This window comes from Neopsephotus bourkii, unplaced genomic scaffold (genome assembly GCF_033783945.1).
Source record: "Neopsephotus bourkii isolate Nb327-2 ecotype Australia unplaced genomic scaffold, CSIRO-AGI_Nbou_v1 NB_196, whole genome shotgun sequence".
NCBI lineage: Eukaryota > Metazoa > Chordata > Aves > Psittaciformes > Psittacidae > Neopsephotus > Neopsephotus bourkii.
Window position 1 is genome coordinate 1,312,139 of NW_026900709.1, and position 18,324 is coordinate 1,330,462.

The following is an 18,324-nucleotide window of genomic DNA, read 5'->3' on the forward strand; positions in this document are numbered from 1 at the left end:
AGCTGTCACTTAATCTCTCGTATTAGAGGGTGTCTTTGGCTTAAAATTTACAAGAACTAAAGTTGCGCATGTTTCTGACATCACTGTGGCTAAATGTTACATAAAAGTATTGGTTATCTCTTCAAGATTGCATTACTCTTAGCGCTCTCTTGGTGCTGTGTCCGTGAGAGCTTAAGTGCAGCTCTTACTGGCATTCATATTAAAAATTAAACTCTGCAAGCTGAAAGCTGCGTATCAAATGTTAGCAGGCATACTTTTTACAACTGGGACTCTTCATGCTTGAAAGTAGATGATCTTAAGGTCTTTTCCATCCCTAATAATTCTGTAATTCTTTTTTGCACATTGAAATTATTTTCTAAAACAATTCCCCTCATTAACTCATGTATAGCATTCCAAAAATCTTGAGATCATTTTGAGACAGCCCTAGGAAAATCATAAAGATTCCATATAGCAGAATTGCTTCCAGGTTGCAGTGAAGTAGAATGAGATCAACTAGTGTTTTTCCTGAGCTTTGTTAACATAAAAATCCTTACCATGGAAAGAAGCAGACAGGAGAGAATTACCTATGCTTGTGTCATACAGATTCCTCCTTCAGGTTTCATCCTTAATTAATCATCATGATAAACTGTGCAGCTATCAGTCGATCGTTACCTGACCTGCAACTTGATCTTCAGGTTCCTCTCTAGTCTGGTCAGTGTTGCAAGTGAATTACCCATTCTCTGCAGCTCTTGAGGAATGTTTTATTCCACTGTGGCCTTTTTAGATAATGCTTTGAACATCAGGATCTCAACGCTGCTTTGACTTATGCCAAAGTCAGCTATGTATGCGTAGATAACCAGTACTGTGTGTATTCAGATGTCAAAGCTAATTCAATCCAATTGGGTGTACTGGGGTGAGCTTCTAAGGCAGCATCTGTCTTGTTAGTAGAATGTTTGTGTTCAGCAGTAGTGCATATTTTACATGCAGTTATAGTGAATGACATGGTGTGTGTCTGAAATTCACTGGTTTTCTTTGAAAGTTTGTTGTGTTGCCTTTTTTCATTATTTATTTCTTTATTTAAGGTTCCAGTCCGAAAGAGAGAGTGGAGATAGAAATTTTGCAATCGGCTATTACTTGAAAGAAAAAAAGGTTGATCTCTTTTGTTCATTGTATTTTGACAACTATGTGGTGGGGTTCTTTTAATAGTCAGTGAAGATGTTTTATTTATTTAATGTACAGTATGGCATAAATTATTCCAATGTTGTATATGCTTTCTACTGCTACTCAAAATGTGGTCATTCTGATAGAATGCTGGTTATCTTTTTTCTGCATCATAGCCATGATAATTTGTTTTATTTGTTGTAAAATGCATAATCTGAGCTGTACAGATGACTTTATAAAACTCTTAAATGCAGTTTTCTGATTCAAAGGTGTTAAAAGCTGTACTAAAAATATTTTAATGCCTAGCATGTTAACCTCACTGCACGGTTATTTTTTTAATCTGATGAGACTTAATATTTTTACTGTTGTATTGAAATAAATATTTAAAATCTGCCTAGTGCTTAATGTCCTGACAAGAATACAGATTAATTTGCTTCTGTAAAAGTCTTATTTAAAAATAATAAACATAATTTTCCCTAAAGACTCTTTATTTTTCTTCCTCAGTGCTTTCCTGAAGGCACAGATATGGTTGCTATACTAGACTTCTATTTTCAGGTAACTGACTTGAAAACTGAGATTCGTTATAGACTTAAATTATTAGAAGCAGTAGAAGTTGATTTGTTCATAGATGTAAAGGCTTTAATGGCTTATAGTTAAAACTTGTCAGGTTCTGCTAAACTCTAGAAATGAATGATGTACACCTGATGTATCCAGATTTGGTTTTGTTTATGTGATGTAATTTGATGTCTTTACTGCTAATGCAAAGTAGCAATAATCTTGAAGTTCCTAGCTACTACTGTTTTAAAACGTCTTGTATTCAGTGAGTTTGGCAAAATGTTTTTGTTTCTTGGGGTTGCTGCTCTTTAATGTATTGTGAAGTACTTTAAACTCTGTGTGTAACTAGAATAGTATATGCATGCTCTATTGTAAGCTCAAGGGTAGTGTTATAAATGAAATGAGTATCTCCTCCTTTTTAATTTGGTGCGTATGGGTAAAACGAAGAATCTAGTCATATATGTTCCCCTTCCCCATTTATTTTTTTTTCCATTTTGACTTTCAGCAAGTTACTTGCAACTGTCACAAAGTGAGAGCTTGGCAAGTGTGAGGTGTTTCCTCAGTAAGGGTTTCCTAATGTTAAAACAAACTCAGGTCTGCTGCATATATTGATTAAAGGCAGTTCAAGTTGTGGTACCGATTGAGTCTGGGATAGTTTTTAAAAAAACCCAAAACGGAACAAACTAACAAAAAACCCCACCCAAATCCTCCCCCAAAAAACCCCCAACCCACCCAGATTTAGATATCAAATGAATCTGGTTTTGGTTCATGAGACTTGCTCGTACTTACGCAAATTACAAACAACATTTTTTAAATGCAAATTTCATCTGAGGTTTTTGTATCAGGATGCATCTTTATATGGAATGACTGTTTATGAAATAAGGTGCATGTGATTAGCCTTAATTGACCTTTTATTGAATTGGAAACCAGGTGCAAGTTAATAGTCTACTGTGAGCTTCTGTTCTTACAGAACAAAACAGATAAATTATTTGAATTTACTGCTTGACATGCTTTTTAAATGCTTCCTATCCCACTGCCTCAAGTCCTGGTAGGCTTCTGAATGTAAAGCTTAATAAGTTACAAAATGCCAAAACTAACTCTTCTGTATATTTTAATATGACCTCATTTAGTGCGTTATAACCTCTAATTTCATGACTGTGTGTCATTTTTTCTTTTAACCCTTGCAAAATCCCCTTTTTTGCTCCATCCTCAGAGAAAGGACAGCTCATACATGAGCAGCAGTTCTATTTTCTTCTCCCTGTGCAATGCTTGCTTTCCAACACTTTACTCAGATGCTACTTAAAAGGCTAGTTATTCCTTTTCTTTGGGTTTTGTTTGATGCTCCTCCCTCCCTTGTGTAAGTTGTGACCTTTCTGAGAAGGAATAAACTTTTTTTTCCCTATTATCTCTGTGAAGTGAGGATGGATAATTCTCATTTTAGAGAACCAAGGTACAAAATGCAGGTGCTTAAACTGAGAACCTAGAAACACTTTTTTTTTCAAAGTAGGTGATATTATGTAATACTTCATATGTTTAAAACACAGTTGCCATTTTAGATGCGTCTCTGACAATCTCTTGATTTGCAACTCCAGTTGATTGGACTAGGATGTATTGAGTTTGGCACCCGGAAAATAAGAATTCCAGGTAGTAACTACTCATGCAAACTTGGCTTAGGTAACTTCATGAAGTATCATGTAATGTCTGTTTGGCAAAACCAAGAATACAAGCACTAGATTGTTTACTTTTCAGAGTAGCATTTCAGCTTCAGGTTGAAACCAGCTTATCTTTTGGTTTCTGCAGAAATGAGGCAGCATCAGGTGATGGCATCATATCACATTTCCTGATCTGTCACCAAAGTATGTATAGTTTGTACTGAAGCAGGGATCCTGGGAGAAACTATCGTGTGGTTGTATCATTAACATATCATTAAGTATATATGAGAGAAAGGTGAAATGAGGCTGCATCAGCAGGAAGTGCTGGCATTAAGATTTGCATGTGCTAGAGTTTGCAGCTTTCAAATGTACTTTTAATGATGTGTGGGGTCTTCTAAGGCTTAAAAAGAATAAAATAAAACACCAAACCACACAAAACAAACTCAAACTGAAAAACAACCAAACCCAGTCATTCTGTGGCTTTGCCATTTAAGCAGATGCAAAATACTGAGATTGTTTTCCACACCTCTTCCTGTCAAAGGAACGTAAGGGGGGTGGGGGGAGGAATTGAACAAAACACTAACCTATGAAAGATGCTGTCCCAGACTATTAAGAGGGCTTACAAACACTTGCTGGGATCTTTATAATAGGAAGATTCAGAGCATATTAATTGATGCGGCTAGCATAATCTGTAATGATTGTTAAGCTACATGTTATTTTGATATGTTACTTCTTTAGAGACATATAGTTGATCCTGCTATAGTTGACCTTACTGTGCTAGAAGTGTCAGTTCTTATAATCTCTCTTTCTTTTTCATAAGCTTTGCTCAATAGAGGTAACATGTGAATCGGCAAGTGTGATGGCAGCAACTCTGGCTAATGGTGGCTTTTGCCCAATCACTGGTGAAAGAGTACTGAGTCCTGAAGCAGTCCGGAATACCTTGAGTTTAATGCATTCCTGTGGCATGTATGACTTCTCAGGGCAGTTTGCCTTCCATGTAAGTAGTTTTCAGGTACTTGTTATAGCTGATCAGGAAGGTTAATCTCTGCTGGTGTTTTCCATGTTCCAGGGCTTGTTTGCTTGCTTGCTTCTAGGGAAGAGGAGAGGGTGTTGCATAAATTGTTTAGAAATTAAACACTCCATATCGGAAAATTTCACTTAGTATTCATGGCACTACTAGTACAGCATATCTTATGGCACTTACATTTGGGCATACGTTTCATGTTGGAACATAAGTACTGTCCCTTAAGAAAGGCTGTTCCTGAGAGAAAGCTTATGATACAGAAGTAACTGGAAACAACTTAACTGAAGAAATCCTGTTATATGGGAGTAAAGAATAGCAAAAAGCCTTTGCAGATAGTTGCTTTTTCTTCACTAACTTGGGCTCATGAATTGTCCTCATGTTGTAAAAGTGGCTGTCGTACACAGCATATATACCATCCTGTTTTACAGCAGTATGTTTCTTACATGTAAGTATTTCAAGATATACTGCATCTTACTTGTTTTCAGCATTTTTAAATTTTTCCTTACTACATATACATAAACTTGATTATGATGCTTTTTGTGACCTCAAAGCTGCTACTCACAGAGCTGTGAGGACTTATGACATGTTAATTCCTATTTGAAAAAGCAGTATTGTTATCTAGATTAAAATAAGTAGGTTATTGCGTGATTTCCTGGATGGACTCTTTTGTGTTCTTGAGGTGTTGTTTTTCCCAGTCATTATTTTTTATTTGTATAGCTTTGTATTATTACCTTCTTGCAAACTGTTCATGACAGGTGTGCTTGCGTACTGCTGCTTAGTCACAATTGCTTTTTTATGAGGATTTAACTGTCTTTTCACTGTATTACTGACTGTTACTTAGAGCGAATAATTTTTATGATCATGTGCTTTGAATTGCCACAAACCGTGCTTCAGGTTGTTGTCTGTCTAAAAAGAGATAAGTAATAATGCTTTCCCAGCTTCAGGTGCTTTCCAGATCTACATTTTTATAATGCTGCATCATAATCTTCAGTAAAATGCCTAATACACTGGGTTACAATAGTGAAGAATGTTGACAGAGGACAGCAATTCTCTGATTATTCTATAGGTTGGTCTTCCTGCAAAATCTGGAGTTGCTGGTGGGATTCTTCTGGTTGTTCCTAATGTCATGGGCTTGATGTGCTGGTCACCTCCTTTGGACAAGATGGGCAACAGTGTTAAAGGAATTCACTTTTGTCATGTAAGCTGCATTGCTTTTAGTGCCTTTTGGGTGTGTGTGTGGGTTTTGCTGTTGTTTTTTTGTGTGTATGTGTGGTTTTGTTTTTTCCTTTTGCAGCTGATGCTTACTGAGCTTCAGTTAGTATGGTGAGATCTGAGTGAATTAAATGCTGATTTGTTACTCTTCTGTGCGTAGCAAGTTTCATCTGATCCAACGGTGAAAGTCCAAGAAGAGGCTTTTCATTTTAGTAATAAATAACACTTTTAGTTCAGTGGGCAGTAAGAAAATATGATGCCAGAAGCATTGGAGAAACTTACTGTGGAAAGGCTTTTAAAAGCAACACTGCATGAAGTAATGGAAGAACTGGTCTTTGTGTACTGCATAAGAAGGTGCAAACCTCTATTTACAGACTCATTTTCCTTTCCAGTCATAAAATAAACAATTTTCAAAACACTGGAAATGCAACTGTCATTACAATAAGCGGAAAAGATTCTAATGAAATACAGTAGTTCTGATGTATTTTTCAGTGATTTTTATAAACAATCTGATATGAAACATGTCTTCATAGATCAGACCCAGTTGGACAAGCTGTTTCTAGCTTCGTCTCTTGCTTTGAAATGGGCTGTGGACGGTCTGTTTATAGCAGCATTAGACGCAGGAAAGATTTTGTCGAGAACTTTGTAGTGATGAATAAAGATGTTTTGTGATAGAAGAATGTAAAAAATTGTCTATTTCCTCCCTAAAATTACCTTGTAATACTGATCAAGTAATTATAAACTGGGGAAAGAATCTCAAAAAAGAGAATAGTAGGCTATTTAGAGCCCTATAGGAAACATAAGATGATTGCTAATGTTCAAGCTAGGCTCTTCAAGGGTGTAGTTTATGTGGATAAGCAGCAGTTAAGTGTTAATATTTCTGTTTATCTAACTGTACAGCTGCCAATTAAGGGTACTAAGAAATCATTAATTCTAGTTTAAGTGTATTAAAGGTTCATATGAAATAGTCTTGATAATTTAATATAAAATTTGATATAAAATATCATTCAATACAAAAGCCTAGAACAATAGGTAAGCAAAGGACTTACTGGTTTTTTGTGTGTTATAATGAGACCTAAAACCTGATGATCAGGGCATACAAGTAACATGAATATAACATTCACATTTAAAAATACAACAGCGTGGCAAAGTCCTGTAATTATAATGTTTAATGTAGTAATTAAAACTAAATTAAAGTCCATTATGTCACACATTTTCTTGTTTCATCCTTTTGATTAAAGTTTTATGAACTGAGCTCAACCAGACTATTCTTCCTGTTCCTGAAGTGTTTGAAAAAGCTGGAGTAGAAGTATATTAAAATGGGTATTCTACAGATTGCCGCTTGCTTGGTACTTCTTTAGAAATGAGTTTAATGGTTTTGTTAGAACTTAATCATATCGTTACATAATGTTTGAGGGGCTTGTAGACATTGGTATTGACTTACTAAATAACCTCATTAATGGTTCAAGTTACTAGGTTATGATGTAAAATGCAAGTGGTAGTAGTATTACGATCTTAATATGCATTTGACTGCCATGCAAATAATAATACATGTTCTTTAAATATTTGCAGGATCTGGTTTCTCTGTGCAATTTCCATAACTACGATAACTTGAGGCACTTTGCAAAAAAGCTTGATCCTCGCAGAGAAGGTGGTGATCAACGGGTAAGTTAATATGTGTGTTTAGTGAGCATTGCTTGTAGGCATTAGAAGAAATATGGAAAGTTCTTCTCTAAATGCAGAACTGCTCAATGACATGTATTGCATCAAAGCTTTCATATAACCTACCTAGTTTACATTATTAGTGGACACTTACCTGAGTGGACCACACTACCACGGGGTTTTGTATGGTAGAATTTCATACTAGATTTGTAATTCCATATCATGCAGTTCATCTCCCTTGCTAGACTAAATATGTGGTATCTGATAAAAGTTGCAGTGTCTTACTGTACTGGTTGCCTTTAATAAAGATTTGACCAGCTGATGGGCTTAACCTTTCTGTGCTGTGCTGCAGTGCATGAGATGTGTTAGTGTTTTTTTGCAGTGATATCTCTGAGTCCACAAATCTTGCTGAGAGTTGCACAGGCAGTGAATTCGGATGTTACAGTGATGTGGATAAGTGCCTGTTTCTAAGGAAGCAGTATAAGCAATCTGTGGGAATGAACTGAATCCACTCCAGCTACAGTACAAAAGAGGAAAGTGTGAGAGAGCTTGAGATAAGGAAAAGCTCTGCTTTTATTATCATTAATGTTTTAACTAAGGCATGAAGATTTCAGTGGGAGAAGACACATTAGAATGGTTTGTAAAATGCTTCAATTTGCATGTGGACATCTAAAAAATAGCCAATTTGGAATTTGAATTTTTTGTAAATAGAAAAGAGAAAATAGGAGCTTTATGTGAAGAGGTGAGAGACTTGAGTCTGTTAGCATTGACTGCAAGTATGGATTTTTTTCCTTCAAATACACTAATAAATAATGTATGTTGCTTGAACAACTAGCATTCCTTTGGACCAATGGACTATGAGAATCTCCAGCAAGAGCTTGCTTTAAAAGAAACAGTATGGAAAAAAGTGTCACCTGAATCAAACGAGGACATCTCCAGAACCGTAGTGTATAGAATGGAAGGTCGGGGAGAGCAAAACTAAACGAATGGGTTCTAGTTTCACTCAAATCTTCGTTTTAAAAACCCTCAAGCATCTCTAGATTTAACTTTGATTTAAATATTGTTTGCCTGGTGTTTCATTTATATATACATTTTGTGTAAATTCTGTATGCTATACCAAATAGACTGTCAAAGCTTAAGCATGGGGGGAAGCACATACAAACAACAAAACCCAAAGCTGTTAACTGACTGTTGTAGTTACATAAAACACATTTGCTTAAAAAAAAAGAAGAAAGAAAATAAAAAGGTAAATCTGAATGTTTTCAAAGATATACCACTTTTGTGTATATCTATTTATTTTTGTTTATATCTGAGAATTTTAAGTAAATTAACTTTAATGGATGTGATGTGTCCTGTGATCCGGGTCAGCGTGTAAAGAGAAGAATTTGAATTAAAATATAAAGTAAAGTAACATCAGGAACATACAGGAAGTTCATGGATCTCTAAATGTATATTAAGTGGAGATAGATTCTGAGTCATGGTATTATCATTTTTTTTTTAAATATGAGCTTTCAGATTGTTATGATCAGAAATGGATCCTTTGCATAGGCCGTGCTAGTGAGGTTAATATCTTGTTTGGGTTTTTAAAAATCAAATCTTTAATAATTAATAATGCTAAAACTTAAATAAAAAGAACAAAAATGGCTGGGGAGGACTGTGAGAAGGCGGGGGAAAAAGCCCTGCCTTGTTTGCAAGTTGACTAATGCAGCAGAAAGATTTCTGACCAAACCATTTTGAGTGTCTTGCTAGCTGCTTGTACTGCCAGCTGGTAGCTATGACTCAGAAGCCTGCCTTACTAATAATGCTGTGCTCCACCCTAGAGAGGAATGTCAGCAATTTTGGGTTTAGAGCAGCAACCAACCGAGTAGTGAGCAGGAAGTATATTCCGAGGAAAGCAGATAGGTAGATACTATTAAAATTGTTTACAATTAACTTAATTTTCAACTGCTTATGTGTGTGCATGTTCATATATGACAGCAATATTTTTAGAAGTTATCACATGAGCAGATTTTTTGAGAGTTATCCATAATTGCTACTTTTTAAAGTGTTAGTGAGTTTGCACCTCTGTCAGCTTGCTGAGAAACAGGACTTGCATTCTTCTACAGGCAGCACATCTGTTCATCTGCACTTGATAATCGCTTTTAGTCTCTTGAGTGGGGTGTAGCTTGGCATGAGGTATGTAAGCTTCAGATAGGCTCAGTAGGCAATGCTGGACAGAGAGCACAGACTTGCTAAATTCTTGACATTCTTAATGATGCTAATAATCTTAGAAAGTTATTCTGTGTAAAGCTTTCCCCTTTATAAGTTTGCAGATAACTTGATAGACACCACCCCCAGTCCACATCATGCAGAGTCCTGGTTTATACAACTGCAGAAAACTCATCCAAGTAATGATAAATGGTATTTGTTGAGGATTTTAAAAGATGAAGACAGATAATTCCTTAATAACACCTTTACCCCTTCTCCCTGCCCCCTTGTCCTTCTTAGTTGTCTAAAACTCCAGAGTGCGCTCGTATAAGAGTTTTGCATAAGGGGAGAGTTAGGTTTTTTTCCTGCCCCTTTCTTGACCCATCTGAATATTTATTAATTCAGAAAGATGTGTAAAGCAAAGCTAATGTTCTCTGAGAAAGAAGGCTGTTCTTAATTGCTCTGTTTAGGTATTGTTAGTCCTGTGTAAACATTTGAAATAAGCTCTGATTAAGCCCCGAATAGTTTTCATCTAGTAGTGTGCTGTGAAAGGATCACTTCCTGTCTTTGAAGCCTAGAATTAAAATCTTTAAGGAAAACAATACAGAACATCAATTTTCAGTGAATTTGAAGTCTTACTGAGATAAAGAGGTAAATCTGCGGTGCAGATGTCAGTAATATTGTCAGTAATAAATTGCTGCATAATAGCTGTTTTATAATCTTATCGCTGATGATGAGGTCAGGTTTGTCAGTGCTTATCTTGAAAATAAACTGAAGTAAAGGCAAAGTCTTAAGTTACAAAAATGTCTCACCTTTTTGAAGATTTTACAGTAAGCTAGTAGTTAGAGACAAAACAAGTATACAGATCCTGCAAAACAACATGTCTTTACCTGAAATACCCTCAACTGCAAGGGGGAAAATAAGGTGTCTGCTGATACTAGAAAGTATTTACAAGGATTACATGTTGCTAGTTAAATTACTGATTCAATTAAAAGGAAAGTATATGATGCAGGACTTGCATGATCTAATTCGACACACATAATTTTCTAGGGTTTAGTACTATTTGAAGCTAATTCTAAAAATGTGGTTGAAACCCAGATGGAATAATTTTCCATCTTCAACTTAAAAATCTTTACCATATTTATGCTTATTAGTTATATACAAAACTTGTGGTAGAGACAAGTCCTGCGTGGGAGATCTAAAATTAAGGGAACTACTAGCTCTTTAATATGCATAATAAGAATATTTAGGGGACACCTTACACAATCTTTACTTTAGAGATAGATATGTGTGTATATATATTACAGTTCTGTAATACATGCTTTTAAAGCCTCTCTCAGAATTTAAGCCAGCCTCCAGCCAGGAGGGGTCAGGAGGAGGTTCCTTATTGTGTAACTCGCCCACACTCAGTTTCTTGTTCTGGCCTGCCATGCCTGCAGTTGGCTTGTACTGGTGGCAGGGTACACGGGAAGCAGGGGACCATGGTTGGGCCTGCCATGACAACTTACCCATGTCTACGTTGTGTTTGGTGAGCGGGTCTGAAAGAATGCGGTGACAGAGGCTACTGTTTGAAGTCTGCAACGGTTTTAGTGTTCATCTGTGCTACAGTAATAGCAATTCTTGATATTCAAGCATTTTAGCTGTTTGTTTGTTTTTCTTTGTCAGCATCATTAACATTTCGTTAGAAATGTAAATGCTTTTTAAAATTTTACTTTAGCATTTGTGTTGTACCTTTTGGCTCAGTTGTTAAGTTACCTGTCTCGTTTTCCATTTTTCATTTGCATTGTACGTTATTTATGTATCAATTTCCAGCATGCTTATTTTTGTATTGTTTAATAAATTTATTTTAAGCTGATTTTTATTGTATTTTTTTTCTCTCAATGGAGAACAGATCTGCTCAAACACAGTTTTGAGACTGGAGGTGGTGAGATAGTGAGCACTTCGATCTAAGAAAGATAAAGTTCTGGAGAAGTAGGTGAAATAAGCAGATTTGGTTAAACCAGCCATTGAAAACCTTCCTAAAATTTCTTATACATCTTGTAAAATAATCTAATTATTTTTCTCTTTGAAAAATTTGAATTATTATCTTAAAGTTGAAAGCAAAAGTCAGAGTGGGAGAACTTTCTCGCCATTACTTTTTTGATTATAAATGTCATGGTGCGGTAGGATATTAATGTCACTGTGCATTTGTGTGGTTTTAAAGATACTAATTCAGTAACTGGGAGAATACGTGGTTAATGGTATCAGTGGCATGGTAGTAACTGTTGATCCTGAGCATCATGACTTGAACGATACAGCTTGTAATAAGTCATGCTTAGCAAGGATGGTCCGAAAACACAGCCTAGTAGTAGCAATAGTGGGGTCTGAACAACAGTTAGTTGAATCTGGGTTCCTGGCAAAGCACTTGCCCTTTGTCACAGGCTTAGTTTTTTTTCCATGAAAATGTATTTGAGATACTAAATAGTAGATATATTTATAATGTGATGATTCCAAGGCAAGATTTTTTCACTAGAATCATGCCTATACTGAGAGTGGCCGTAACTATTAATTTAGCTTTTCTGGTAGTTTGGTTTATAAATTGCAGTTACTTGTATGACATTTCTAAAGGTAGATGTATGTTTCATTGTACATAAAATATCACATATCAGAAGAGTTAATTCTCTAAAAGCCATAAAGAAAAGTAAAAGTAGAAGAGCAGTAAGTACAAAGGGAGAACCACGGGTGATTTACTGTAGGATTAGTTTGGCTCTTACTGGTTTTCATTGTGCATTTGTATTGAAAGACCAGTGGGGTGGGTAGACAAATAAAAGGCAGTGGAGTCAGAACGGGGTGGGTGGGAGGGGGATAGAGAATGTTGGGTTTCCATTTGTTCTTATTTCTCTTGGTCTTGATACATACATGTCATTGATGCATGATAGTTAGCTGTGAGCAAAGTAGTAAATTATGAGCATTATAGTTTATTGTAATTTATATCTATTGTTTTAGTATCCAAAACATTGTCTGTAGGCTTTTACTATTTTATTTTTTTAATTTTCTTTAAATATTTCTGCAGTTTTCTGGCGGCAGTTCAGAAGCAGTTATTCCAGTGAAACAGACATTTTTCCAGCAGAGTTCTTCCTGGGTTGACTGAATACAGCTAATGATTTATCTTTAGTGCAGGGTCTCTTGAGGAATTTGAACATCACAAATGTCTATAGTAGTTGCAGGGATGGTAAGAAGCTTTTAGTCAGGTAGAAATCTAATGTAATCTAACGTTTAGTTAGTTTTTTTTATCATGCTAGTATCTTGTCTGTTCCACACCTCTTACCCAGGCTAGAAAATGCATGATTAAGTAGTATGTATAATGATGTGCTTTTAAAGGGTGGGTCATGAACAACCTCATTTTCTTTCTGTTACTTGTCCTGGTGTGTTGAATAGTTGGTTGCAATCTAAATTACCTACTTTGAATCGAGTGTGCTTTTCAAATTACCATTTCCTCATTCTAGAGACTATTGAATGCAAAATAGAAATGCCCTGTTTCCCTCTGTTTTTCATGCAATTAGAAGTTACTTTATTACTAGTATCTAATATTGCTTTATGCAGATGTTGTTATCACTTGAACACTTAGAATTTGGAAGTTGGCTGTGTTTTTTCTTTCAAGACTTGCAGTTCAGTTAATTCTGAGAATTCACATGCATTTCTTTTGTGCATAGCAGAAGTGTAATGGTTACATCTGAAGCTGCAGTTTAACTAGATAAAGGCCTACAGTAGAGTTTAGGATGGCAGGATTGTGGTGGTGGCAAGTTTGTTGTTGTGTTTCTGTGGGGTTTTGGGAGTTTTTTTTTTCATGTGATGGTTTTGTTTGCTTGCTTGTTTTCTCCCACCAGTTGAACTAGTTTAAACAGAGCTTATTTGGGTAATGAAGCTGACATGGAGGCAGGATCTAGAGCTAGAGCAAGGCTGTTTAGTTAAGTGGACCATGCAGATTTTCCAAAAGGAAGAGACAGGCATGATTACATGTTGGAGGAGTAACAGGCATTTTGACACCTCAGCGCTAAGGCTGATGAGGAAAACAAGGTTGAGGAAGGACAAGTGGAAAAGGAAGTAATTCTGAATGCTTTTCTACCCTCAAAAATGTTCCAATCCCAGCCATGGTTTCATGTTTCATTTATGCAGCAGGCATGTGAGAGAGCAGATCTCTTGTACAGTAACACTTCCTGTGTTATAGCTGCTGCCCTGCTCTGGTTTTGACCCAGCTGGCACATAGCTGGTGCTTTCTGTGCTGTCATCAGCATGCTTTCCTGATATCAGGCAAAAGCTGTCTTCTGCATATCTTCGTTCCAGATTTCCTTTGACCCCTTTATCTGATGAGTTACAGCGGATGTTCATCAGTTAAGAAGCACTATTATTTTGTAAATTTTGGGCAGCAGGTAGTGCTTCTCCCCTTAGAGGTCAGTGTGCATTCATTTCATTGTTATTCGGTCAGACTTAGAATAAAATCTGACGTGCCCTCTCATCCCACCCCATGTTTGCACTTCTGTTAATCTGGAGTGATTTTTCAGTGAAATTGCTGGAACTTGATTCTTATTTTTACATAGTTGAGTATTCTGGAAATTTGAAGTAATTGTTTTGCTGATACAGTCAACAAATATCTGTTGTTTTCTTTGGAAGGTTCTTCAATAGCAAAGCACTGTTGTTAATTAGGCTTTTTACTTTGGTTGCCAAAGAGCTGGTATGCAGAATTTGAAGTATTCAAGTGTTATTGCAAGATTCTTGTGCACACTGTAAATTGGGGTTTTATCTTCATACTCTGTCTTAAATCAGGTCAGTTGTACTTCACGTGGTGCAGTCATCATGACCCAGTGCATGAGATTCTGCTGACTATCATCAGCCTAAGAATGAAACCGTAAGATTGTAGAGCTTGGAATGGTTCTCTGGAAATCATCTGCTCCAAGCTCATGCTTACAGCAGGATCTCATCAGTTAGATTGTGTTTCTCAGGGACTTTGCTGGTCAAGTGTTGAACACCCCCAGGGATGGGGTTTCTGTAATCTAACTGGGTAACGTTCCCAGTGCTTTACCACTTCCATCAAAGAATATTTTTCCCTATTTTCCAGTTGAAATTTTCCCTTTCTGCAGCTTATGATGATGACATTCACTGTGAAAATCTGATGGCCTCTAGGGAGTCCTAGAAGTGGTGTAGCTAAAAATGGCTTTTGGTCAGTAATAACTAACATTTTCCCCTCTTGCTGTATTTTTCTACTGGATCCTAATTTTTTTTATGCTCTTTATATCACTGAAAATAGAGTGATTTAAGGATTTGAAAAGGCCAGCTTCCCTTTTTATTTTTCTACTAAAGTGTAACAGGCTAAGTGCAAACATGGAAGTATGTTATTTGCTGAGGGACAGCATGTTACTGTTAGGACCCCTTGTGATCAGAGCGCTTATCAAAACAATGAACTGAGAACACGAGTGATAGGAAGAGATAATGTTGCTTGCTTCCTGTTGATGTCATTCACTAGTCCAGCTTTTTTCCTTGAGGCAGGCAACTTTATTGTTTGTTCAGGAATTCATTCAATATCTGTCTTTTGGCCTGATAGACATGGTTTTTCTTTTATGCGCAGCTTAGGCTTTCTGTATGGGAAGTGCATTTCACACTTTTAAAGGATTATTAAGCTTCTCCAGCATCTAACTGTTGCAAGATAGCTAATTAAAATGTCCTCTCTGTCTGAGACTAAACTGTTCAGATCAAGCACGTTTAACATAACCCCACCTATGCCATTGGAAAAAAGAATGAAGAGTTATGATTGAGGACATGGAGAAGCAGCTAAAACAGCTGAGTATATTTTGCCCCATATACCAAAGGCTGATGGGGAATAATACAATCTGGAGATAAAACCATGCAGGCAGAACATCTGTTTAAGCTAATGAATGTATCTGATGCAACAAAAGTAGATACTGAATAAATCGTCTAAGAAATCTAGAAACTTCTTCCGAATAGTTTAGAAATAACCCTCCCAACAAGAATAGAGTACGAATTTCTGATGAGGTTTCCCCTATTCTCCTGTCAGCCTGTAGGGTGTAGTCAGTCTCTTGCTAGAAAAGTTCCAGTAAGTATCTTTAGAGAACATCCTCCTTTATTTGGGGAATAATTCCAGCTCCAGGTCCCGCAGTTAGGAGTAAACCGTTGTCCATAAGTTGCAAAATACCCACAGCCTGGGAAGCAGGAGCACTGTTCTACTGGGTTATGTGTATATCAGTTGTAGTCAATAGGGCCTTGGAAAGGCAGACATTCTTTTGTCCTATCAGCTTAATACAACTAGTATCACTAAATCACCCATCACTGTTCTGCTTTATTCATGTGATTATCGTTGATCCAGTCCTTTGCTTCGAGATCTTCCAAATCCTGCAGTGTAAGTAATGTCTGTATCCACTACTTCAAAGGCTCTTGGGTTTTGTTTTTCTGCACCCAGAGTTAACTAGTCAGTCCTCATTCCCACTGCTAAGATTTCTGTATGTATTCTGCATGCTTTTTCTTGTTTGCAGGGATTAGCCCATAAAAAGGACTGAACAGGAGCTACCAAAGTCTGTATCAGGAGATGATGATGACCCTAAGATTCCTGTAGTAGTTTACTGCAAGAATTATTGTTCTACCATTTTTGAACTACCAGTCATCATAATTTACTGACAAAACATTATTGTGATAAGTGCTGAAGAAGTTTGACAGCAGAGTAAGCTAAAGTCTTTGGGAGAATCATTCATTTTCTTCCATGTAAGTTGATGCTTTAGACAAGGCAGCAAGATTCATGTATTCCCATCCAAGCTACTGATGGCAAATGCAGACCACCTAAACCTGAAAATTTGCCTGCTCTTCATCTTCTGTCTTGGAAGGTGGAAAGTCTTTATGCCTTGAATGTTCCACTTGATCTAGTAAAATTTTTTGTTGGAATAATTTGTCTATGTACTATTCCTTTGTCATGCATTTCATGGCAAACAACATAGCAGTAACATCGTCAGGACAGGAGCCAGGTTGGGTATTTCTATTACTTCCTCTTGTTAAGTCATGGTTCTCTGGAACTGCCTGATTGACTGCAGTTACTCTAACTTGGTTTTCCTTACTAGGTTTTGTTTTGCTTGCTGCTGTGATTTATGAGTTTATTAATGTTCATGAAATTTGTGTCTGGTGTGGTTTTGTTTGGTTAAGTGGAATCAGCCAACTTTAGGTCTGCAGTCTGGTGAAAGATCATTAAATCTTCATCTTTTTGGGAGTCTTGTCAGTAATATGCTGCTTAATTCTGTTGTCTCCAAGAGAGGCCTTTTTGCAGGAATTGCCTTCCAGCTACAATGGTTTCTGCTCCTGGGATCTTGCAGTCTGATACTAATGGAGTCAATGGCTCTTAATCTTAAACTCTGCCTTGTTTGGGTTTTCTGTGTACCCCTTGAAGCAGTTCATCTTTAATGATGGTTCTATCTGCTAGGAGGGGGAAAGACAAACCAGTCATGCACTGGTCTTACCACGTTTCCTGCTGTCAGCCTGAGTTCCCCCTGCCTCTGTACAGGACAGAAGAAGCTGCCTCATCCATGCACCTTGGATGTTCTCACAATATTATGTAAGATTTTCTAGCTTAGTATTAGTTTGAATGCTCTGATTCTTGTGGGAAAGGCTTGTATGCAGGAGTTCAACTAAACTTTGGTTCGTGTGACCTCTGGAGTCATTATTGGTGAAGGATGGATTCTTCTGCCTCCACTGGGGGAGACAAGGGTGGGAGTGCATGAGCTGAGAAACATGGCTGGCCAAAACAGCCTTGGCTCACCCCCTGGGGTTTACACATCTCAGGAATGGAATTAAATGGGCATGGTCTTTTTGAAAGAATCTCAGTTCCTGAAGGTAAGTACATGTTTCACTTAATCTAGTGAACATTTTGTTAAATCATGTAACTCAATTTGTTTTAATTAAATAGTCTTATCTGTAATTTTAACAGTCAGCTTGCTAGTACTTTAGAATTAATTGGTAGGCATAGCTGTAAATAATGAGTCATTGCAAATTCACAGTGTTTGTTGTGATGAAATTAGGTCTGTTTTGGTAGCTTGACATCTTCAAGGACAGTTCAATCAGTGCTGTTGTTACTGTCTTTCAGGTACTTGAGCTAAACCAAACATATTATAAAGTAGGCTATTGCTTATGGATTCAAAAACTATATTGGAAATGTGTAGTATTTTAAACTTCATTTACAAGGTACTAAATCTCCTTTATCACTTAAAATTATGTGAATTAAATGTAATGGTCTGAGTATGCAGTCAGCTGTAGAACTGAGCTCAGTCCTGTCTATGATTCTTGCTTTTTTCCCGTCTGAGTTAAAGGATGGTTTTTTGACCCTTTGAAGAGCTTATATCTCCTGCCTGTTAGTATTTAAGATTAATTAGCTTTTTCACGGGTCGTGAGATGTTGTTTTGAGGAATACGAGTGAGAGAGACTCTTCCCAGAAATATGTGTCTGCTTGATGGCCACTTATGAGCGAGAGGTTTGTATTGGAAGAGGTGAATTCTGGTTTAGTCTGTCTTTCACGGATCTGGATGTGATTGAAGGAAAAAGTACCTTTTGCTCCCAATTACTGCTTCCTCTGAACTTGTTAGGCTTTTAACATTTTATGCAAAATAGCACAGTAACAGACCAGAAAAGATGCACAAACGGGGTACTGGGCTAGTTTGTAGGCAGTATCATTTTTAGATGCTTTTAAAAACCTAGGGTAATTTAAAGTATTCTTACAAAAAGGACTTCAGGCAGAGAAGAAACGCTGTTTACTGTAAAATCATAGGATGGTTAGGGTTGGAAGGGAGGAAGGCACCTTAAAAAAACAAAATGAGGCATTGTTTTGCAGTTTTGGGTGGCATAATCTAGCACTCTAAATTTTCT

At 36.8% G+C, this 18,324-nt stretch overlaps 1 protein-coding gene across 2 annotated transcripts in view; it reads left to right on the forward strand.

The window, feature by feature from the left end:
* Positions 1-18,324, forward strand: part of GLS (glutaminase) — a 67,154-nt gene that overhangs the window by 33,103 nt on the left and 15,727 nt on the right. Inside the window, exons 10-15 of one of the 2 annotated variants that reach the window (XM_061376568.1) lie at positions 1,062-1,128; positions 1,645-1,695; positions 4,168-4,344; positions 5,438-5,569; positions 7,156-7,248; positions 8,081-8,488. In XM_061376568.1, coding sequence (XP_061232552.1) covers positions 1,062-1,128; positions 1,645-1,695; positions 4,168-4,344; positions 5,438-5,569; positions 7,156-7,248; positions 8,081-8,227 — 667 coding nt within the window. In that variant the 3' untranslated portion in view covers positions 8,228-8,488. Of the gene's footprint in view, positions 1-1,061; positions 1,129-1,644; positions 1,696-4,167; positions 4,345-5,437; positions 5,570-7,155; positions 7,249-8,080; positions 8,489-18,324 lie in introns of those variants that run through there. The other variant, XM_061376562.1, reaches the window with a different exon arrangement.